This window comes from Microtus pennsylvanicus, chromosome 1 (genome assembly GCF_037038515.1).
Source record: "Microtus pennsylvanicus isolate mMicPen1 chromosome 1, mMicPen1.hap1, whole genome shotgun sequence".
Taxonomy (NCBI): Eukaryota; Metazoa; Chordata; class Mammalia; order Rodentia; family Cricetidae; genus Microtus; species Microtus pennsylvanicus.
The window spans coordinates 85,203,109-85,226,849 of NC_134579.1; the positions used below are offsets into that span (position 1 = coordinate 85,203,109).

At 45.8% G+C, this 23,741-nt stretch overlaps 1 protein-coding gene across 6 annotated transcripts in view; it reads right to left on the reverse strand.

Annotated features, from left to right (window-relative positions):
• Fry (FRY microtubule binding protein) overlaps positions 1–23,741 on the reverse strand; it is a 392,348-nt gene that overhangs the window by 79,181 nt on the left and 289,426 nt on the right. For all 6 annotated transcript variants that reach the window (XM_075971622.1, XM_075971632.1, XM_075971584.1 and 3 more), the window contains 12 exons: positions 23,453–23,510; positions 22,384–22,475; positions 21,969–22,141; positions 20,375–20,535; positions 17,964–18,074; positions 16,362–16,516; positions 14,918–15,017; positions 14,537–14,708; positions 7,447–7,703; positions 5,890–6,036; positions 3,492–3,660; positions 1,862–1,952 (listed from right to left, as the gene is read on the reverse strand). In XM_075971622.1, coding sequence (XP_075827737.1) covers positions 1,862–1,952; positions 3,492–3,660; positions 5,890–6,036; positions 7,447–7,703; positions 14,537–14,708; positions 14,918–15,017; positions 16,362–16,516; positions 17,964–18,074; positions 20,375–20,535; positions 21,969–22,141; positions 22,384–22,475; positions 23,453–23,510 — 1,686 coding nt within the window. The remainder of the gene's footprint in view (positions 1–1,861; positions 1,953–3,491; positions 3,661–5,889; positions 6,037–7,446; positions 7,704–14,536; positions 14,709–14,917; positions 15,018–16,361; positions 16,517–17,963; positions 18,075–20,374; positions 20,536–21,968; positions 22,142–22,383; positions 22,476–23,452; positions 23,511–23,741) is intronic.

Genomic DNA, 23,741 nt, shown 5'->3' on the forward strand with positions numbered 1-23,741 from the left:
CATGCACTAACGTCCCATGCACTAACGTCCCATACACTAACGTCCCATGCACTAACGTCCCATACACTAACGTCCCATGCACTAATGTCCCATACACTAATGTCCCATACACTAGTGTCCCATGCACTAACGTCCCATACACTAACGTCACATACACTAACGTCCCATGCACTAACGTCCCATACACTAACGTCCCATACACTAACGTCACATACACTAGCGTCCCATACACTAACGTCACATACACTAATGTCACATGCACTGACGTCACATACACTGACGTCACATACACCGACGTCACATACACTAATGTCACATGCACTGACATCACACGCGCTGACGGCACATACACTGACCTCACATACACTGATGTCACATACACTGACGTCACATACACCGACGTCACACACACTAATGTCACATGCACCGACGTCACATACACTGACGTCACACACTGACATCAATGCGCTGACGTCACATACACTGACGTCACACACACCAACGTCACACACACTAATGTCACATGCACCGACGTCACATACACTGACGTCACATACACCGACGTCACACACTAATGTCACACGCACTGACGTCACACACTGACATCACATACACTGACGTCACACGCACTGACGTCACATACACTGACCTCACATACACTGATGTCACATACATTAACGCCACATGCACCGTCTCATTTAATTTGCCTCTCATTTTTGACAGAAGTGTTACTCACTTTACAAATGGGGAAACTGAGGCCTAGTGAGACTAAACTACTTATCTGGTGTCAACCTTAGGGAGGTGACAGTGCAGGGACACTGTCCCTGCCATGATACTTCTGAGTGGGCACCATTTAAGACTGAGTGGGTGTCTGAGGTGACAAACACCCAAGGGCTCTGACCTGACTGACTATCAGGATATTGCAATGTGCTATTCTCTCTACTCTGAGGCAAGCTAGCCCATAAATATACAGTTATGTGTATGAAAAGAAGTGAGGACCTGAGGACAATAACTCGATTATGTAAGATAATTAGGATGGAGCCTCTATAATTCTGGTGGTTTTATATGAGGAGAGAGAGAAGGAGGGAAAGAGTACGTAAATGTTCACACATGTTCCTGTTATGATACGATGTAGCCAGTTGGCGCCTATGCCAAAGCCCACACTGTGCTGTTCAGAACACCAGCCCCTACAACTAACCAAACTTCTTTCCTTACGAGTCAGCCTGCCTCAGGCATTTGCTACAGTAACAAAAGCCGATTGATGCAATGTTCTTGCAGAGAACTTACCTCAAGGCATTTAAGAAACCATGCAGTAATTAGGTTTGAAAGCTCCACATGCCAAATCTCCCCTAATTCCAAATGGTTTGTGCCCACTAGCAGTACAATGCTTAAAAAAAAAAAAATTCCACAAGGATTCATTTGTCTATTTTATGCAGATGAGTGCTTGTATGTATGCATGTGCATGCAGTACCCGTGGAGGCCAGAAGAGGGCGCTGGATTCCCTGAGACCCGGAGTTACAGATGGTTTGCACTATGATGTGTGTGCTGAAGGCAGAATCTGGGTTCTTGAAGAGCAGCTGGTGATTTTAACCACTGAGCCATCTCTCCCGCCTCCAACCAGGGGTTTTTATGATGCCCAAGTGTAAGTGGGACTCAGCCACCAGAACAGTGTCCTCGCTGATTTTGTGAAGGATGTATCTTTAGGGATACATCAGACAGGGCTGGAAAGTCAGTCTGTGTTCCTGAGTGTCAAGATGGATTTCAGTTGGTATGCACTTAGGAAACTCCACTAACGTGTGACGCCTTTGCACAGACTCCTGCTGAATGTTAGAACTGACAGTAAACCAAATACTGCACCGACCTGTCATCAGACTCTTTGAGAATCTTGCTCTCCTCGGGGTCCGGGAAGCTGTCCTGGCCCGCGACTACGGTGTTACTGCTTGAGGTAGTTCCTGCAGAAGGAAAGGAGGCGTCAGAGATGGAGCATTCAGAGGGGCAGGCATTTCAGGAAAGGATTCTCCGTACAACCCCATTCCTGACCGTCTTCTTGTCTTCCGTAATCTCAGACGTTCTTAGAGACATAAACAACTGTCTCTAAGTCCACAGCACTGAGTTCCAGACATCTGGTTTTCAAACCCAATTCCTTCTTCCTCATAAAACGAGGCTCTAACATTCTTAGCAGTCTCGAGCCTCAGGTCATGACCTGAGATAGAGGTGGGTCTGCTGCGGCCACACCAGAATTTCTTCCATCCCTGCCGCTTTAGCCAGGGTCTTGCTACACGGCCGAGGCCGACTGTCAACTTATAGCCCACCTTCTTCTGCTTCCCCAACACTGGGGTTACAGGCAGGCACCTCCTAGCTTGCTCTCTTAGTGTTGCTGGGTCCAGAAATTTTTCAGCTAATGGTATAAAAGGAAAACTAAGTAGGATTCTGATTCCTAGGCTAGTGTCTTTCTGAAAAAAAAAAAACAAAAAACCCAAACCCAAACACCTCCCTAAGAAGTAGGAGAAAGAGAGCATGAGAGAGTAGGAGCTGACTGGGCTGAAGATGGGTTCAGGGTGAAGCAAAGGGAAGGGAAGCTTCAGGACAGTGAAGGAAGAAGTATGTGTTTCATGAAACGAACAGATACTAACTGACTGAAGGCTATAAAACACTGTGAGAATCTGTTATTCAGAATTCACAGGATCAGGACGTTTCTGATTTCAGATATTTTGGATTGTGGGATTTTTGGGTATGTATGATGAAACTGACTTAGTGCCCAGATGCAAATCTAAGCATGAAATTCAATTCTATTTTATGTATCCATTGTTACACAGTGGCTAAAGGTAATTTCATATAATGTTTTTAACAATGAGAAAGTTGGGGTAGGAGAAATGACTCAGTAGTTAGTTAAGAGCACCTTCTGCTTTTGCAGAGGACCTGGGTTTGGCTCCCAGCACCCACATGGCAGCTCACAACCATCTGCAATTTCAGTCCAGGATCTGATGCCCTCTTCTGGTCTCCAAGGGCACTGCATGCACATGGTGCACATACACATATGCAGACAATATGAGCAAAATAAAAATAAATAAATCTTTAAAACCGAGTAAAGTTTGTACACATTGAGCTTTTATATTGGGTTGTCATGCCAGTACTCAAAAAGTTTCAGAGTTTTGAGCACTTTGGGTTTCATGGACTATTCTAGGCAACCCTGGGAGGAGCCTAGGAAAGGGAATCCATTAAGGTATGTAGAAAGTTCAGACCTGAGATTCCTCAGTGACTGCAGCATCCTGGTTGGGCTCTATCTAAAATGAAATAAGTTCTGTGGTAGGAATGCCACTGGGCCACTGGTTCATGATTATCCTTACCCAGTCAATTGTTAATCCAGTTACAATGTGCTGAGGGTCCACCTCTTAAAGGAATACATTCCCAGGAAAAAGGACAGTGAGACCTGCTCAAACCTGTTGAGTGCACTGCGTGACAAGGTGTGTGCCCAGGAGGCCTGCCCTTACCTGAAGCAGCTGCTGAGGCTTTGCTGCTGGCCGTGAAGCGATAGAAAGGAGGATTGTCGCAGTGCTGGACGATGGGGTTCACTGGCTCTGTCTGCTGCAGCTCAAAGAGCAGCTCTTCCATAGTCTGGATGGTGTTGTTCCGGCACAGGTAGATTGCCACCTTCTTAATCTTAGAAGAAGAAGACAAAAGGAAGATGTAGTTCCTGTCAGAGCTTTGGGCTGGAAACTCACTCACCTTGGAACACACTGTCATTGGGCACTGTCAGTCAGACAGCGAACCTTTGCCGTCTTTGGATGATCTCAGTGCTGGGGACAAAACCGTACCACACAGGTATAGTGGCATTTCAAATGTATTTAATAAATAAAGACTGCCTGAAGATCTGAGAGGAAAACAGTCCCACTGGTTAGCCCTACACACCAGATCATGGTAGCACACACCTTTAATCCCAGTAGCGACAATGACACACACCTTTAATCCTATTAGCTATCCTAGAAATCGGGTGGTGCACGCCTTTGATCCCAGTCCTAGAGAGGAATATAAGATGGGGTGAGAGCTCTCAGATGCAGTCTCTTTCTGAGATTCCAGGAGGCAGGATGGCCATTTTCAGACTGAGGTTGAGAAAAGAGCCAGTGGCTGACTGTTTTGCTTTTTGGATCTTCAGGCTGAACCCCAATTTTCGACCCTGAGATTTTATTAATTGTGCTTTACACAGGTACCTGCTTCAGTGGCTCAATTAAAAAATTACTCTTAGGGTAAACTGAGTCAATTTAAGCTAAAAAACATTGCAAGATTTTTACTGGCAGCTACTGTATAAGGTACTTATATGTCAAAAATGATTTTCTTGTATCCACTCTGGGAAAATGAGAGCTATTTTTTTTAAACTGAAAAAATAAAATAATAAAAAAATAGTCTCCTTCTATGGTGGTTTGGATGAGAACCATAGTCTTGTATGTTTGAATATTTGGTCCCCAGTTGGCAGAGCTGTTTAAGAGCGATTAGGAGGTGTGGTCTTGTTGGAGGTGTGTCACAAGGGGTGGGCTTTCAAAAGCCCAAGCCAGGCCCAGCATCCCTTTCCTTTTCTTCCTGCTGCCTATGGATCAGGTTGTAAAGCTCTCAGCTGCTGCTCCAGCGCCATGCCTGCCTGCTTCCTGCCACCACGATCATGGACTAACCTTCTGACACTGTAAGCAAACCCCCAATTAAATGCTTTCTATTGTAAGAGTTGCCCTGGTCATGCCGTCTCTTCACAGCCATAGAACAGTAACCAGGACACCTCCTATCTCCTTTGTCACTAGAAATGGGTTTTCACTGTCTGCGAAGTCTTAGGGTTTCCCCTACCCTACCCCCCAACCCCGGGATAGGGTTTCTCTGTATAGTCCTGGCTGTCCTGAAACTATGTAGATCAGGCTGTTCTCAAACTCACAGAGATCCGTCTGCCTCTGCCTCCCGAGTGCTGGGATTAAAGGTGTGTGCCATCACCACCCAGCAAAGTCTTAGGGTTTAAAAACAACATATTAATGTGTCATATAAGTGCAAGCCCCAGTGTCTAACCCTGCAATCATATACTGAGGCATGGCTAAAGCAGCTCAGGGCAACAGGAAGGCATATGCTCACAAGAACATACAGAGAAGCCAAGTGAGTCTGTGTTAGAAACTGCTGCCATCCTCAAGTAAAAACAGAATGTGCCGTAAAGATAGCTCTGCTTTGTTTTCTCTCCTATCTATCACCTACTTTTGGAAAGAAAAATCTAGTTGGGGCTGGAGAGATGGCTCATTGTTTAAGACCACTGGCTGCTCCACGAAAGACCAGAGTTCAATTCCCAGCACTGACCTAGTGGCGCACAACCATCTGTGACTCCAGTTCTAGGGGATTCAGTGCCCTCTTCTGGCCTGCATGGGTACTGCATGCATACTGTGCGTGTACACACATGTAGGTAAATTCTCATCCATGTAAAATAAAAATAAATAAATCACAAAAAAGAAGAAGAAAAGAAATCCCCAGGTCTGTTGTCTTTTTATTTCATTCCAGTAATGTCAAGATGCAAACCAGAAGCATTTTTTTTTGTGTTAGTAATGATGTGATCTTTTGCATTCTGCCTCATTCATATTGGTGTTGTTTGTAGAGGAAGCTTTGGTAACTTTCAGAAAAATAATTTTCAATTCACCGGTGTCAGTGTCCTGTAATGTAATCCAAGGGGTGACAGGTGCCCCTGACAGTAGCACATGAAGCCTGTGCTATGGAAAGGTAGCTTTTGTTTATCACCTGAATGAGATCTCAGGGAATGTGCAGGATTTGAAAACCAGACCTATGTTGTAGTGGGAGCCAAGAGTCTGGGCTACAAATGGCAGGGGGACCCCAGCAGGAAATAGCACTCCTGGATGCTTGGATGTCACTTACATAGGGCAGGAGGACGGTGTCGCTGCTGACCCCGCACAGACTGATAAGGAACTGCAGTGTGATCCTCAGGTTGTTGCTCCATTTCTCGTTGTTGGCCAGTGCATTCCAAGCGTTTTCCATTTCTGGTCCTGGGACTTCATCGCCGTACTAACACAGACAAGAGAAAAGGCAGCCCGCGTGAGCGTGTGCAGAACGGAAGTTGGTTTGAAGGTTATGACTGGTTAAAGTCATGAGGAGGGGAAAATGAACATTTGATAGAAAAATGCCATTTATGAGTGGAGAACAATTCACAATATAGAGATCAGTTATACGAAGTACCTATAGAAGCACTTTTAAAAAAATTATAGGCCAACATGTGATCTCTCTCTCTCTCTCTCTCTCTCTCTCTCTCTCTCTTGCCTCACAATCCTCACATTCTTTAGTTACGGTGCTTGGCATCTGAATCCTGGGCTCTTTGCATAAAATACAAGAGGTCTATACTCCTAGTTCTCATCATAACCATTTTTTTTAATTAAAATTTTTTTGAGACAGCTTTGTGTGTGTGTGTTTGTGTGTGTGTGTATGTATGTAAAACAGCTCTGGCTGTCCTGTTGACCAGACTAGCCTCGAACCTACAGAGATCTGCCTGCCTCTACCTCCCAAGTGCTGGGATAAAAAGTGTGCACCACCACTCCCTTCCCCTTTGTGCTTTTGTCTTTTGTTTTTCAAGACAGGGTTTCTCTGGGCAGTCTTGGCTGTCCTAGAACTTGCTCTGCAGATCAGACTGGCCTCGAACTCCTAGAGATTCTCCTACCTCTGCCTCCCGAGTGCTGCGATTAAAGGTGTGCGCCACTGCTTGGCTTCCATAGCCATTTTTCAAATGCACCAAACACATTATTTTCATTTTCTTGTTTTTTAAAGCAAATTATGAAGGCTGGGTTTCCCAGCTCCTCTGAGCCCACACCTACCTACTTACACAACCATTGCTAACTCACAAAATTATCAGACCACATGCACAACTAGAAAATAGGAAGAGAATCCAGGTCTTCTGTGAGAACAGCTGAACCAGAAACGTGTCACCGTGAATACAGCATTATCTTTCTTTATTAAATACTGGCGGGGGGGGGGGGAAGGAAGTTTATTCTGGCAATATCATGAACATCTTTTTCTTTTTTTTAAACAGGGTCTCAGTAGCCCAGGCTGGCCTCATCTCACTATGTAGCCGAGGATGGCCTTGACCTCTAGACTCTCCATATCTGGCCCTGTAAATATTTTTTTTTTTTTCGAGACAGGGTTTCTCTGTGGCTTTGGAGCCTGTCCTGGAACTAGCTCTGTAGACCAGGCTGGTCTCGAACTCACAGAGATCCGCCTGCCTCTGCCTCCCGAGTGCTGGGATTAAAGGCGTGCGCCACCATCGCCCGGCTCCTGTAAATATTTTTAAGTAGAGAGTTTGGTGGCATTCAGTGCACTAATGCACCCATCTCCTCCACTCAGCTCCCCTGTCCCTTTGTCGGGTTTGAGGCAAAGGTTCTGTGAGGCCCGGGCTTCGCTACTGTGAAACCACACTATTAGCGTTACCTTGGCTGTCATGTACATGAGGTTGTTCAGGACCAGTGAAGTGGCTTCTGGAGAGCCCCAGCCGTTCCCTTTTAGTCCGTGAGAGGCGGTCACTTCTCCTTCCCGGTCCTTGACCTCCTCCTCGGGGCTGCTGGGACTTGACCCTGGGAGGAGGAGTCTGCTGTCCACCAGTTCGATGTTGTGTAGCCATGGCAACAGGTAGGTGAGCATGATCTGCCGCCCATTTGGGTGTGTTGTGGGAAATCGCTGGCTCACCTCTGAAGAGACAGGGCGAAGGAAAGCTACAGGTTAATCTCCAAATCAAGCTCAACAGGGACACCAATTTATTGATCCAACAGCAGTTTGCATTTACTAAAAGGACCACCATATAGCATAGCTATGCAGGACTGCAAAATCACAAAAGTAAGGGCCATCCCTGATGCCCTGTGTACAGGAAAGTGTCTTAGGGGCGGGGTGGGCTCTTGAGCATGGGCAGAGCTGAAGGCCTTGCAAATTCAAACACAGTTCGTAGAAAAGGGGTAGCGGAGTGTACAGAATAAGGACCTGGGGGTCAGCGGGCCATGTGGCAAATCTCACTCCTGCCACATAATAGCTGCATGGGCAACTATGTGACTCAAACACTTCAGTGACCTCTTGGTTTGTTCATCTGTTGGTCAGGAAAATAAGAGCAATCCCCTATGCTTGGGTCTTACACTGCACAGCTGTTAGGGATGGAGACACCAGCAGCCTGCAGGGCAGACTCAGCACCCAGCACCCGTCTCCTAGCAGCACCAGCAGCCTGCAGGGCAGACTCAGCACCCAGCACCAGTCTCTCCTAGCAGCACCAGCATCCTGCAGGGCAGACTCAGCACCCAGCACCAGTCTCTCCTAGCAGCACCAGCATCCTGCAGGGCAGACTCAGCGATAAATCCCTTGGCTGTTCCCAATAGAAACTTTAACTGCGTTCCCCCTTTCCCTAAACTCAAAGTCCCAATCAGATGGTGCTAAGCTGTTGGGCTTTTACGTAGGTCAATGCAAATTAAGTAATTTGCAAATAATGCAAATTTACTAATTTTTCTTTTTACAACAGTGACATTTCTTTTTATTACATTTGTTTATTTGCTTGATTTATTTTTACGAATATGAATTCTTAGCTTGCACGTATGTATGTGTGTGCATCACATGCATTACTGGTGTCCACACAGCTTACCATAGAGGTTAGAAGAGGGCATTGGAGTTGATCCTCTGCAAGAACAGTCAGTGCTTTTAACCATCTCTCCAGCCCCTCTAATTTCTGCTTACTGTGTGTGTATGGTGGGGGTGTCTATGCCATGGTACACAGGTGGGCTGGCTGAAACTGATTCTCTCCCTCTATCACACGGGACTCAGGAATCAAACTGGCCAGCAGACTCGGGACCTGCACCAGCTGCACCATCTGGCTGGCCCCCAGAGTATTTAACTTAGAGATCACATATTATGACTCATACGCTCTGGCTAGGATGATAGACACTTGCATCTTACTGCATCAGAACATCCACTAATCCCACTGGCTGAGTATTCGTTAGAGCAAGCCGCTGAATCTGACAGGATGAAAACGGGCAAGACTTCTCAGGAGTGTGGTGAGCTCTAAATACACGTTTATATGAGCAACAAAAGGGACTCGTGTGTGTGTGGTCAATTTATATGTATGTATATATTAATATATGTAATAAAAGGTCATACTAATGTATAAAATTCTCAAATTTTTTTTGAAATAAATAAAAAAAAGAGTAAGGTTCCTGAGCTTGGGGAAGGTGCTCTGTGACAAATTATACTGACGAATAACCCAGGGGCAAGAGAGAAAATGACAGGTCACAGAAGGTGATGAGGTGAGGATCTGGTTACAAAAATACAGTTTTATTATAGAAGAGCTGTTTATGCTCCATAGGAAAGACCTGTACGAGAGAGAGAGGGGGGGGGGAGAGGGAGGTGGGAAAGAGAGGGAGAGAGAAGTAGGTGGGAGAGAGAGGAAGAGAGGGTGGTGGGAGAGAGAGTGTGAGGGGGAGAGAGAGAGTAGAGAGAGGTAGGTGGGAGAGAGAGAGGAAGAGAGGGAGAGAGAGGAAGGGAGGGAGAGGGAGGTGGGAGAGAGAGAGGGGAAGAGAGAGTGAGAGGGAGAAAGAGGGAGGGAGAGAGAGGGAAGGGGAGGGGGGCATTAAACAAGCCTATTTTTAAACAATGGCACGAAAACAAATGGACTTTGTTTTAATGACCAGCTTCTAACACGTGACACAAACTCATTTATTGTGTTCATTGCATTCTGTGTGCCGGACATGAGGGCCAAGAAGTGGGGATTCGGCCAGAGGTGTCAGACAGATAGACACCTCGGGTTGTGGAGGTGTTTCTGAAGAGAAAGGACGATGCCACAGATATTGAGTTCAACTCTCTGGGAAATACAGAAGTCAAACAAAACGTGAGGGGGTGTTGGGGTGTGTGTGCACATTTTCAGATTCTTCGGGCAGAACCCAAACAACTTGTCCAGCTGCTTCTAAGAGATTAGGTCCCCTGAAGTCTCACCACAGGGTCTGTAACAGCACAGGCAGTTCAGGAATCCACTAGGTCCTGTTAATGTTTCACGGTCTTTTCCAAACATCATAAATCAAGAGTGGGGATGGCTTAGAGGAATGTGAATTTCATTCTCGGGGCTTTGCTCCCTGTCGGGCAAGATCTATCCCTGCTCCCCAGCTTTAAGTTGCCCCCACTTTATCAGCTCCCCTTCTCAGCTAATAAATTGGCTTCAGTCTTGATCTTCCAAACAAGCTTGGGACTGCGGCTGCTCTCAGCCCAGCCGGGCCACCTCCCTCTGGAACCCACAGAGCTGCTCTCCTTGGAGGCTGGGCATTTGCCCTCCCCTTGGAACCCTAGGTTTCCATGAAGAAATCTGTCCCCCAGGGAATGGCCTCCATATCCCCGGAACACTGCTCCATTGTCCCTTCCCCGCGTTCAGACTGTGTGGTGCGTGTGGAGGGCTTTTTCCCCCGTCCATGCTCCGACCTTCCATGCCCTGCCTCACCCGTTCTCTTCCTCCCCATGTGAGGTGGCCTTCTGCGTCCAGGACTGTCTCTTCTGTGGAGGCCTGCTCCAGCATCCCAGGCCAGCTCTCCATGGATGCTTTGCCCTACACTGCTGTTCTCCCTGGGGTGGCCTGTTTGTCCCCGCCATCAGTCTCCCAGGCAGCAAGCACCAGACACTTCACTTGTCTGTGAACCTCTGGCTTCAGCCTCCACGTTTCTGCTTTCCCTGGGATATTAGGTCAGACCCTTACAACACAACCATTTCCTCCTTGAGTTACAGCCGCCCTTCCCAGCCAGTCCCTCTCTAGACTGACGTGCTCAAGCACCTTCCACTCTCCCACAGGCATGATGGCCGTCCCTCTTCCTATTTAAACATGCAGGCTTTCTCTCTTCTCTCTCTCTCTTTTCTCTCTCTCTCTCCTTTCTCTCTTCCTTTCCTTTTTTCTTTCTTTTGTATTTCAAGTTTCTTATTTAATAACACCATGCAACAGAAACTTGACCATCCTGGCTTTTTTTCTCGTACTGAAACTTAAGAGGACCTCTGACCCCGGAAACAGCTACAGCGCTATGTCAGCTACAACAGCCACCATTCTGTTGCTCTTAGCTTTTCTTTTTCTTTAAACGTTTTTAAATTTAAATATATTTTATCATACTCTTCCCCACACCCAACTCCTTCCAGATCCTCTCCCCCTCCCTATCCACTTTTAAATTCTTTCTCAAAAAACAAACAAACCAAAAAAATATCCAATACAACAATCCCCCAAACTAAGAAAACAAAATAAAAGCACACCCCCTTTAGCCCCCCAAAACAAAACACCAAACCATAACTAACTAAATAAAAGCACACAAATAACCCTGTGGAGTCCACTAGATGTTGCTCAACTACCCCTGAGCATGTGTCTGACCTGGAGCGATAGATGTATCCAGTGTATTGGAGAAAACTGATTTCCTCTCTCAGCAGGTACAAGTGACATTCAGTGTTAACCTTTACCCTAGTGGCTAGTTTCTATTCATTCATTCATGCATGTATGCATTCATTCATTCATTCATTTTTTTTAAAAAAATGTAACAAAATAAAATATAATAGTATAAAACAAAATCTGTTACACTGAAGTTGGACAAGACAAACCAACAGAAGGAAAAGAAGCCAAGAGAAGGCACAAGAATCAGAAACCCACTTTGTTGGCACACTCAGGAGTCTCATAACAATAAGGGAATCTAATAGAGGAGAAATTTCCTAAGATATATACATATCTGAAGGCAATATGAAAAATAGCCAAATAATCGGGGGGACAGAGTCCCAGTTGGCCATCTCTTTCACCAAATAAAACTTTCAGTATTGGGATCAGGTTACATCTAATTGAGTTGCTGGCCAACAACCCAGGCTGTTGCCAAGACTACAGGTTGCTCTCCACAAACTGACAGCAGGGCCCCAATGCTGAAGCCAACAGCTGTACAACTCATTGAAGACGGAGATGTCCAGCCAGCATCTACACAGAGCTGCCGCCCCGCGTTCCAGCATCTTTGGTACAGAGACATACTCTGCACACCAATAAAAGGAAAACAAGCCACAACCCTTTATCCACAACAGTGTTTTGGCTGTAAGATATGCTAGGGTAATGGTGGTACAAAACGTGTAGGAGGGGAGTAACCAACCAATATCCGATTTGCTCTAGGTCCACACTCCACGAGATGGACCCCATCCCCAACACTCTTGGGTTACCAAGAACCTGAGACTAGAGAGCCCAGAGACCGAGAGTAAAATCAAATAATACTGATCTAAAGAAAGAGAGGGAAAAATCGTACTGATAAAGTAACTCTTAATGATATTCAGATAGATCATTAATGACATATTCATAGATCAGTGGCTTACTGAACCATCCTCGGAGAAGCATTCTCCTTTGGCAAATAGGAACACAGACACACACAGCCAGACATATGCAGAGAGTGAGAGACCTCGGAAGACTCAGCCCTAAATGGGAGGGGTGTCTCCATCAAATACCTCCCCTCAGAGCTCAGGGAACCCTGTAGAGGATGAGGGAGAAAGAGTTAGGAGCCACAGTGGATGGAAGACGCCAGGAGAACAAGGCCCTAGGTGCTGGTCTCTTGTTTGTACAAACAAAGCTTGCCTGAAGATCAGAGGGTGGAGCTAGCTACTAGCTAAACATAGAGGTCTGGAGGTCTGTACAGAAAGACAGGAAGTGATACGGCTGGGCGGAGAGATGAAGTGATAGGCAGGAGGTAACAGGAACTCTCTCTTTTGGGCTGGGGAGTTGAGTAGGTAGGTTGCGGAGTTTGACCCCTTTGTCTCTCTGATCTCTCAGCATTTCCCCCCTCTATCTGACTCTGGGCTTTTACTATTGAGACCTGTTAGAACTCCGCTACAGCTCTCAACACGAGCAAAGCTCCCATGAACTCACAGAGGCTGAAGCGGCACGTACAGGGCCCGCGCAGTTCTGCATCAGGTCCCCAACTACAGATTGTGGCTTCCAATGTAGTGATTCTGTGGGATTCGTCAGTGGGTTGCCAAGCCCTAGCAGCTTTCTGAGATGCCACGTTCCTCACAGGCTTTGAAATGCATCGTGAGCACATGGCCGTCTCAGTTGTCACCCACACTGCCCTCTGGATAACTTCCCAGTACACAGTGCTGGTCTATTCCTTTACAGCAGAGGTTCTCCACCCTCCTAATACTGTGACCCTTTAATCTCTAAATATTACTTACTTAATTGGTGATGATGTTAGCTATCAAATAGACTTATTATCCTCACGTTGTGGCGATTCCCCAACCATAAAATTACTTCCATTGCTACTTCACAACCTAAACTTTGCTACCGTTACGAATCATAATATAAATATCTGTGTATTCTGATGATCTTGGGCAACCCGTGAAAAGGTCATTCAACCTCCAAAGGGGTCACAACCCTGAGGATGAGAACCACTGCTCTAAACCAAGTCATGTGCTATCCCCTTCTCTGCGGTTTCCATCACCTGCCTGTCTGCCTGGTAACTTTCTTCTCTCCAGCTGCAGCTCAGACACCAGCCTGTCAGGTCAGGCACAAGCAATGCACGCGAATGTCCAACAGAGAACTCAGCACACCTTAGGGCACCCGAGAAATGCGAGCCGTTGTGATCACCAATTATTTCAGGGCAGTTGCGCAGAGACATGTGAGTAGGAGGTGCCACCCAGCTGTGGCTGAAGAACTGCAGCGCTGAGGACAGGTCAGGGAAGGGTGGGCAGCGGCAGGGGTGGCTGAGGAGCGGTGGGGCTAAGGCACTGGGGGTGTGGTGGAAGGTGAGGTGCATTCTGGGACAGTCTGCCTCCTGGCAAGGTGCCCCATGAACTTAGGTGGGCAGAGCACTTTTTGAGACCCGCTTCTTATAAAAGTTATTTGTGAAGATGGCTGAGGAGACAAGTTATATATGTGACATCGCTATGATAAATATAATAAGTCTATGTGATATCTAACATCATCACCAATTAAGTAAGTAATTTAGAGAGATTTTAAGTGTATTGTCCATATAATAGAATTTCTTTGGGATATACATAATACTATACACATAGACACAGACACACATATATATACATACATACATACTATACACACATACACAATGGAAAAATGATTATTGACCTAAGAATCTTGAATTTGTCAGGTACATGTTTATACTTTTGCTTTACCTAATCACTTATTTTTAAACATTTAAAAATATTCTTGAGGGGGTGGAGAGAAGGCTCAGTGTTTACGCACACTGGCTGCTCTTCCAAAGGACTTGGGTTTAAGTCCCAGCACCCACAGGGCAGCTCATAACTATTTGTAACTCCAGTCCCAGAGGATCCGATGCCCTCTTCTGGCCTCCATCAGCATGACATTCACATGGTGCACAATCAGGCAAAATACCCACACACAAAATAAAAAGCTTAAAAATATTTCTCAAGTTTGCTTTCTTATGTAACTAGATTTAGTCCTTAGCACTGCTGTCTGCCACTAAAACTGCCACAGACTCCAAAAAAAGGAATAGAGACTTGGTGACATACGTCACTGCTGACGGCTGCATGGTACCTGAGAAAAGGGGAAGAGTGAGCTCAGGGTACATCCGGGCCAGTTCACAGGACAGGAGGGCTAGCGACACACTGTAGAGAGGTGGCAACGGCCCATGCGTTCCATACAGAATACTGCCAGGTCTTTGCTCGGCAACTTTCTTGGAGTGCACGAAAAGCTTTGCTTCGAGGATCTGTGAGGAGGTAAGAGACAAGCCTATTTCAGGAGCGTTTGCGTTTGACCAGAATTGGTGCCGCTGCGACAAGGACAGAGTCAGCTCACTGCTGTGCCTGGAGAGCACCGGGTGGGTGCTTCCTTGCTCTTCACACAGCACAGAGAAACAAATGAACACATTCTGAGCTAAGGACGGAACTGTGGCACAGGGGTGAACGTGATACATGCCTGCATGAGCTGCATGGAGACTTCGTAAATCTCTCTGTTGGTGTCAGAGGCCTTGAAGAGAACAAGGTTCAGCAGGGTCACTATGTCGAAGGGATAGTTCCTGGGGAAAAACAGTAAAACACACGGCATAGCTGTAAGACAGCTTGGCTGGTAAGCTGGATAGATCATCTCCTCTCAAAAGTCTAGAGTGGCGCATGCCTTTCATCCCAGAACTTGGGAAGCAGAGGCAGGTGGATCTCTGTGAGTTCGAAGCCAGCCTAGTCTGCAGAGTGAGTTCCAGGACAGCCAGAGCTGTTACACAGAGAAACTCTATCTCGGAAAACAAAACAAAACAACAACAACAAGAACAACAACAAAGTCTAGGGTGGTGCACTGACCTGAGTCCTTGGGACTGACACTGCCTGTCTTTTTTGGGAAGAATCATGTATTTATGTATTATTCTGTGTATCTGACACTGCCCTGTCTTTTTTTGGGAAGAATCATGTATTTATGTATTATTCCGTATATCTGACACTGCCCTGTCTTTTTTGGAAAGAATCATTATTTATGTATTATTCCGTGTATCTGAGTGTTCATATGTGCATCATATTCACGCAGGTGCCCGAGGAGCTCGGAAGCATGGATCACCTGAAGCCGGAGATGCAGAAGGTTATGACCTCCATGATGTGGGTGCTGTGTGCTGAACTCTGTTGTCTGCAACAGCAGTTCCTGCTCTTAACTCTGGAGGTATCGCTCCAGTCCTTATGTGAAGATTTTTGTGTTCTATATTCTCTCCACTTTCCTAAATCATAAGCTTTCTCTTAGGAGAGTTTGTATATAAGTCGGGGAGTTTAATCTAGCTATGACATTGTTACACCTATGGTAGGGCCAAACAGCTTCATGAATTCACCTGTTATATAATAAGGATGGTGGTTTTAGAAGCATAATCTTTGGGTTGGGGTGTGCCTCAGTGGTGAAGGGCAGTTTTAGCATGAGACCCGGGGTGCAAATCAGGACATTTTCAAATAAATGTAATATTCAGACTCTTAGGACCTACTCCTCCTTCCCATGTTCTTTCTGAAGTTTTGAGTAGAGGGGATTTAAACGGTTCTGTTTCCTGACTCTCGGGCTCACAGTTAACACGATCAGGATACTTGTATACGTGCCTTTAATTCCTTCATGGTATCGTCTTTATTCTTTCCAAATTCTAATCTCACGCTTCACTGTGACTGTCTGGACACTTCCAAGGAGAGACACTGTGAGAACTATCTCCTGGTCAAACGGAATTAGCAATAGCGTGGAAACTTAGAGCAGGTGGCCTGTCTGTGAAGGACCCAGAAGCCATCCTGGGCTCTCCTAGGATTCACTCTAAAGACTGAATCACCCAACAGGCCACTGTTCCTCACATCCTGGTGAGCAAGCATCACCACGACTGCCACTAACCACTAATCAGGAGAACTCATACCTGTTTCCACACACAGTCGCTATGGCTTTGAAGCAGCCGGACGCAAGCTGGTAGGAGCCTGTGTAACACCGGTCGATGGCCCAATTAAAAAGGTTTATTTGGTCAGGATTAAGTTCCAGAAGCAAGATGACAACTTCACAGCCAAGCTGATGAACCTGGGGACACGGAACAAGTCAGTTCTTCCTAGTTCATGAGAAAATATTCTAGCGAAATACATGTGATGGAATGTAGTTCATATAAGTGGACAGAAAGCAAAGGGAGAGCACTGGCTTGGGTTGAACTTGATACCACACGCTCTTCCTTAAGGGGGATCAATGGAGTGATGCCTACAGGGACACAGATTCCCCCGGACTCTGAGGAGGTAACACAGCCTGCCACGACGGAGGCTCCGTTCCCCTCAGAAAGTAATGCTGCCTGTCTCTTTCGGAAGTCATCCACTCTTGGCAGTTGCGATGAGGTCAAAATGGAAGGGCCTGGCTTCTGTATTTGTTATATCAATAGTGCGAGTGTGAAATGCCCCACGGGCTCGTGTCTTGAATGCCTGATGCCCAGCTGAGGTCTGTCTTGGCTATGGAGTTTTTAGGAGGTGGGGCCTGGCAGGCGGAAGTGTCTCCAGGGGTGGGTCTCTGTCTAGCTCTCTCTGCCTGCTTCCAGGCCAACATGGCACAGACAGTCTTAGTGCTCTACCCCCGCAGGGTCACTCTGATGGCCATGCCCTCCACACTAGGATGGACTACGATCAGTTTTTCCTCCTTTCAATTGTTTCTGTTAGGTATTTTGTCAGTGGAACGGAAGTTACTAATGCAATGTTCATTATTATCAAAAATTTCCCCTAGTTAATGTTTGTCCTATTCTTTTTTCTGACTTGGTTATTTCTTTTACTGTCTTCTTATGATAAACGGGTCACAGTGTATATTTTCCCTCCAATATACACTTATATTTTTAATGCATTTCCTTTTAAGCGAGGCTTTCTGTGCAAATCATTAACTTAATATTTCCATTATGCTTCGCTTAATGATGATTTCCAGGTAGCATTGTTATTTGCTCTACTGGCTATCTGGAAGCATATATATATTTCTAAAAGATTAATTTTTAATTATACGCATACGCACGTGTGTTTGTGTGTGCATATGTGTATGCATGTGTGTGTGCGCCTGTCTGTGTGTTTGTGTGCGTGCATCTGAGGGATGGAGGAGGCCGGAAGAGGGCACTGGAAACCCTGAAGCAGGTGTCCCAGGTGCTGGTGAACTGTCCAGGGTGGGTGGTGGGAACTTGGTTCAGGTCCTCTGCAGGAGCAGCCAGCACGTTCCATTGTCGAGCCTTATCTCTCCAGCTCCCAGGAAAGAATATTTTAATTATATTTAATTACTCATTACTAGTTTAATGATACTGGGAATAAAGGATGTAGTTTGTATTAAAATATGCGGGCTGTTACGAGACTCCACGTTATGATTAAGTTTGTGGTCAGTTTGGGTAAATGACGCTGTCCTTTGGGGCCTGGCACATCACAGCACAGTGCGCCTAAGTACATATCTGAACGAGAGTAGCCGTGGGGGAAAGGTAGGGCAGAGAAAAGCAAGGGATTTCCGACTCAATACTTACTCGTAAATCTTGACAAGCCAGGATATTGTCAAGCCACTTATACAGGTAGCCATCCGGGGAGAGGCCGACATTGTCAAAAACAGGGCCGCAGCACAGCACGGCCGACATTGCCTGGAATTAGAAACGGTGGAACCTGGAGATGGAGCCTGGAGCAGCAGTAAAGCCAGGATCCCTCTGACCTTAAAAAACACGATGGGCAAATCTGGGTGCGGCTTTTATTCTATCTTTTTTTTTTTTTTTGGTTTTTCAAGACAGGGTTTCTCTGTAGCTTTGGTTCCTGCCCTGGAACTAGCTCTTGTAGACCAGGCTGGTCTCGAACTCATAGAGATCTGCCTGCCTCTGCCTCCCGAGTGCTGGGATTAAAGGCATGCGCCACCATCGCCCGGCTTTATTCTATCTTAGAAACAGTCTCACTAGATAGCCCGGGTTAGCCTTGAACTTGCAACCCTCTTGCCTTAGCTGCCTGAACGCTGGGACCACAGGCATGCACCGTCATTGCTCGGCTTCATGGCGGTTCTTTAGTGACAGTTATTCCTCCGGGATTTTGAAAGCATGCTTTAGTAGAGTCAATAAAAATCTCCCCACCAGATTTTAGTTTTAAAAATAAAAGTTAAAAATCTATAGTTTTATGGACATCTACATCGGTGATTATAACGCGTGTTTATAAAGAAAGAATAAAACAAAATGATTATTTTATAATAATTCAAATTAAATTCTTTCAGTTGTTCCAAGTGAGCAAATTCTGCTTATAAGGTAAATCTAGCTGTCTGCATTTTCCATAGCACAAAAATGCTTCTGATCCTTGATCGAAAGTTAAATGCAATTAAGAATGTAAACTTTAGGTCTTTTGTGTGTGTGGGGGGGGGGGGTGGTAGGGGATGGGGAGACAGTAAGAAAAGGAGATTTTGACTAACCTGTGCTTGGCAGGTGTAAGTGACCATCAGGGCAACCATTTGAAGGCACCCATGAGTTGCACATAGCATCACCTTATGGTGTAGGTGACACCTGACACAGTTACAACGACACCCGACACAGTTACGACACCCGACACAGTTACAAAGACACCCGACACAGTTACAACGACACCCGACACAGTTACAAAGACACCCGACACAGTTACAACGACACCCGACACAGTTACAACGACACCCGACACAGTTACAACGACACCCGACACAGTTACAACGACACCCGACACAGTTACAACGACACCCGACACAGTTACAACGACACCCGACACAGTTACAACGACACCCGACACAGTTACAACGACACCCGACACAGTTACAATGACACCCGACACAGTTACAATGACACCTGACACAGTTACAACGACACCCGACACAGTTACAACGACACCTGACACAGTTACAACGACACCCGACACAGTTACAATGACACCCGACACAGTTACAACGACACCCGACACAGTTACAACGACACCCGACACAGTTACAACGACACCTGACACAGTTACAGTGATAACTCAGTTACTTCTCTAAAGGCCTTTAGGCTGCCCGACTACAGCGGTTTGAATGAAGAACAACCCTCCATAGGCTAACAAAATCTAACACTTGAGGGAGGGAGAACATCATCCCTCCCAGGTAGGCTTTGACAGTTTACAACCACACCCTGCTTCCTGCTTTCTCTGTGTCCTGTGTGGGGGGTAAAGATTAGCTAGCTCCCTGCTCCGGTCAGCCTGCTCTGCTCAGGACTCCAGCCTTCTGAAACCGCAAGCAGAAATAAACCCCTTCTCTACGCTGCTTTTGGTCATAGCATTTCATGGCAGTGACGGAAGAGTAATCAGTACAAAGACCGCAGTGCTTCAGATGGGAAGTTCTTCACAGTGTGGATGTCTGAGGACAGGTTTAGGTGAAAATGGGATGATGCTATTGGTTGATTATGTCCCCCCTGCCCCGCCCCTTAGGTTGGGAGTTAATTAGCAATGTGTTAACCTCGTGGCTAAGTAGGCAAAACTGTTCTCACACAGAACAAACACTGGATAAAAGCCATAACTTGACAACATTTTACATTTTGCATTTGTGAGCCCAAATGGGATGTATTTGCACACATCTTCAATTATGCAGTTGGAATTACTGAATTTATATTGACACATGTGTCCATATATCCATTTGAATTTTTGTATCTATACATATGTTTTGTTGTTTTATATGACTTATTTTAATGTTTTGTTTTGCTTTTCTAGACAGGGTTTCTCTGTGTAACAATCCTGGCTGTCCTGGAACTGGCTTTGTAGACCAGGATGGCCTCGAACTCACAGAGATTCATCTTTCTCTGCCTCCCAAGTGCTGGGACTAAAGGAATGTGCCACCACTGCCTGGCTTATTTTAACTATCGTTAAGGCATGATTGATAGCTTAAAAGAGGAGACCACCGATGGCACAAACCAACCTTTAGGGCGCAATACTGGTATCTCGTTATCTGGTGGTTTCTGTCGCTGTACCGATCCAGAGGCGTGAACATGATGCTGAAGGGGCCGGCCCACTGGCTGAAGAGGATGAAGAGGTGGTGCCTCAGGCTTTGCTGGGGGAAGAGAAATCTTCTATGATGAACTAGAGAGAACAACACAGAACCAGTGTCTATTAGACTGAACAGAATTGTAGCACTAGTGAATATTATTCTCTAGTTGTGGGGGAAGGAAAAAATTTCCACTTTCCCTAAGGTTTTTTTCTTTTTAAATCTTTCTATTATGTGTATACATGTGTTTCCATGGGCAGGCAGGTGCATGAGTGCAGGTGCCCACAGAGGCCAGAAGAAGGTGCTGGGTCACCTGGAACTAGAGTTAGAGGTGGCTGGGAGCTGCCTGATATAGGCACTGGGAGCCAACCTTGGGTCCTCTGCATGAGCAGTACCTGATCCAATCTCTTCATCCCCAAGGACTAGAGTATTCCTGTGAACCCCTTTCTCTGCTTGCGGCTCAGGCTTGAACGTCGCTCATGCTCTCCCAGTGAGCTACACCACCAGCCCGTTAGCTCCCTTTTTCTTTATCTACAGAAGCTTGACTTTTAAAATATATTGCAGCACAAGTTTCCTTTCTGTGTGTACCCTTCACACCCAGAGTCGGAGGAGAGATAGGCACTGTGACCTGCAGACACTCTGCTTCAGTGGTTCTCAACCTTCCTAATGCTGTGACCCTTTAATACAGTTCCTCAAGTTGTGCTGACCCCAACCACAACATTATTTTCGTTGCTACTTCATGACTGTAATTTTGCTATTGTTATGAATTGTAATATAAATGTCGAATATGCAGGATATCTGATATTTGACACCAAAGGGTCGCGACGCACAGGTTGAGAACCACTGCTCTAACTGATCTTTCCACTTAACTTTTGGGTATATAGAATGAATTTTTGTGACCACCGTTCCCTACTGTTAGGGAGAACATAGTGGAATATTATTTCAAAAACATGTACTTCACATTACCGAAGAAGTCAAGCTTAAATTGTAGTTTAAGGTCCTTAAATATGAGATGGACTACTACAGTTAAGTTAATGACAACTTTGATACCAAGCCAATCATCTACTTTGATCCATACGCCTCTATTTGAATAAAAATGTTCCACATAGTCTTTAAAAGATGCCCAGTTAAACCAAAAGATTAAAAGGAATTCCACGCTACGGAATTCTAGTTAGTGTGCTGACTGACAGAACGGACTGAAATCAGGTTAGGACAGAGGTCACAAGAGAAAATGAAGCTTGTGGGAAGGTTTCCTCTAAATTCCTTCCTTTAATATGGCATCAGTTCATTTTCAGACCAGGACCAAAGCCAAGATCGAAGCGACGTGTACAATACCAAATGTGATTCCGAGGGTCGCTCCCTTGGAGACTCCGCTATGCTGAGGTGACCTGGTCTTGTGTATTTTCAGTGTCAGGATAAATAAAGCCAACTACCTAGCTCTCCATGCAGGCCGTCAGGAATCAGGAAGGAGCAGTCATGAAGAACGTGAGGGCACCACCCAGCCCAAAGGCTACACATGGCAGATTACCTGGAACACACTGAATCAAGTTGGCAACCATGGCGCTAAAATGTGCTCGGATGTCTTTAAGAATTTCAACTTCTTTGTCATTTTCAGCTTCTAAGAGCATGCGGGTCAAGTCCACGTACTCCAGGAACAGTGCTCCGAGGGCCAAGGTATCTCGCTCTAAGGCTCCGTTTGTGCTGGAAGGAAGGGGGAGGGAGCCTTTAAACCAGCTGCAACAAGGTAGCAAATGCTTCCTGAAGACAGAAAAATGGTTGGAACTCACACAGCAGATATGGTCTCTAAGTGCACCGCCAGGGGTGTACGAGAAAAGATAAGGGCACCTTAACAAAATCTTTGTCGAAGTAATATATTTGAAAGGATGAAAAGAAACGGAAAAGGAGGCTTTGGCAAGAGGCGGTCAGTTCAGTGTTACTCTCACCTGTCACTTATTACCCCTGCATCTGCCAGGAGTTCAAATATCCGAAGCAGTTGTAGCCTCAACAAGTCTCTCCGTTCCCGACGTTTCTTGTTCTGCACAGAAAGAGGTAATGCTACTACATTTATTGTCAAGGACAATACAATGCTAACTTTCTAAATAAGAGGGGTGCATTGTCCCCTCTTCCTAGTCAGTAGAGATAATGCCAGTTATTCCAGGCTATAAGGAAAAGATGGTAAGTAAGGCAGTAAGAATATATGAGGTGGAATTGTTGAGCAGTGTGCCTTGTGTCCAGAGGTGTCCCTGTCTGGAGTGGCTGGAGAGTGCAGGAGATATTGGCAATCTCCACTGAGTCTGCTCAGTGAGTGCATGCTATTCTTCAGGCTGCTAAATTTCTGCTACTTTTTTTTAAAAAAAATACTTACTTTTATTTGTTTGAGTGTTTTGCCTATATGTATATGTACCCGGTGTGTGTAGTGCCCATGGAAGCCAGAAGAGGGCACCAGAGACCCTGGACCTGAAGTTATAGATGGTTGTGAGCAACTTAGGTCCTCTGAAAGAGCAGCCAGTGCTCTCAAGGGCCACGCTGTGTCCTTAGCCCCAGATTTCTGCTCTTTCTTGTATCATATCTTACTATTTTTCAATCTTGGTGCACTGTAAGTCATTTCAGAGATGGATTCATTTGGGGGGAAATAATATTGAGGGATATACCATAAGCTAAATGAGACATAGTATCTTTAGTCATTGATTTCTGGTTTTTGTTGTTATTTTATTTACTTGTTTTTAGAGACAGGGTTTCTCTGTGTAACAGCCCCGGCTGTCCTGGAACTCACTCTGCAGACCAGGCTGGCCTCAGACTTACAGAGATCCACCTGCTTCTGCCTCCTGAGTACTGGGTTTAAACTCTGAATTACTTAACTATTGAAAATTAGTGAAAATGACAAAATCTAACGTATTAAGGTTCATTGTTAGAGGCAGTGTTTGTATTCTTTAGGGGACACCAAAGGGGACGGATGGTTCACACCACTGTCCCAATGAGTCAGGCCTTTGTGACGGGGCTTCTGAACCTTACCTCCGGCCTTCTCTCTAGAGCCTCCTTCATTAATGGATGGAGTTCTTCGACCAGTTCTCTACAGAGGGAAAAGTTTATCGTTGATATGAAACTTTGTCGCCAGCATGTCCATTCCAATGTAAGTAGCATCATTATTTCCCTTGACTACCAGCCAGAGCCTCCGGTGATCTCCCTGCCTGATACTCTATGCAGTATCTGCCTGCATTCCAGTGCTGTGCACATGGCTCAGGCAGAACACCCTCTCTGAACAATGAAACAGTACTCCCCAAGTGCTTACTAAATCCAGGCA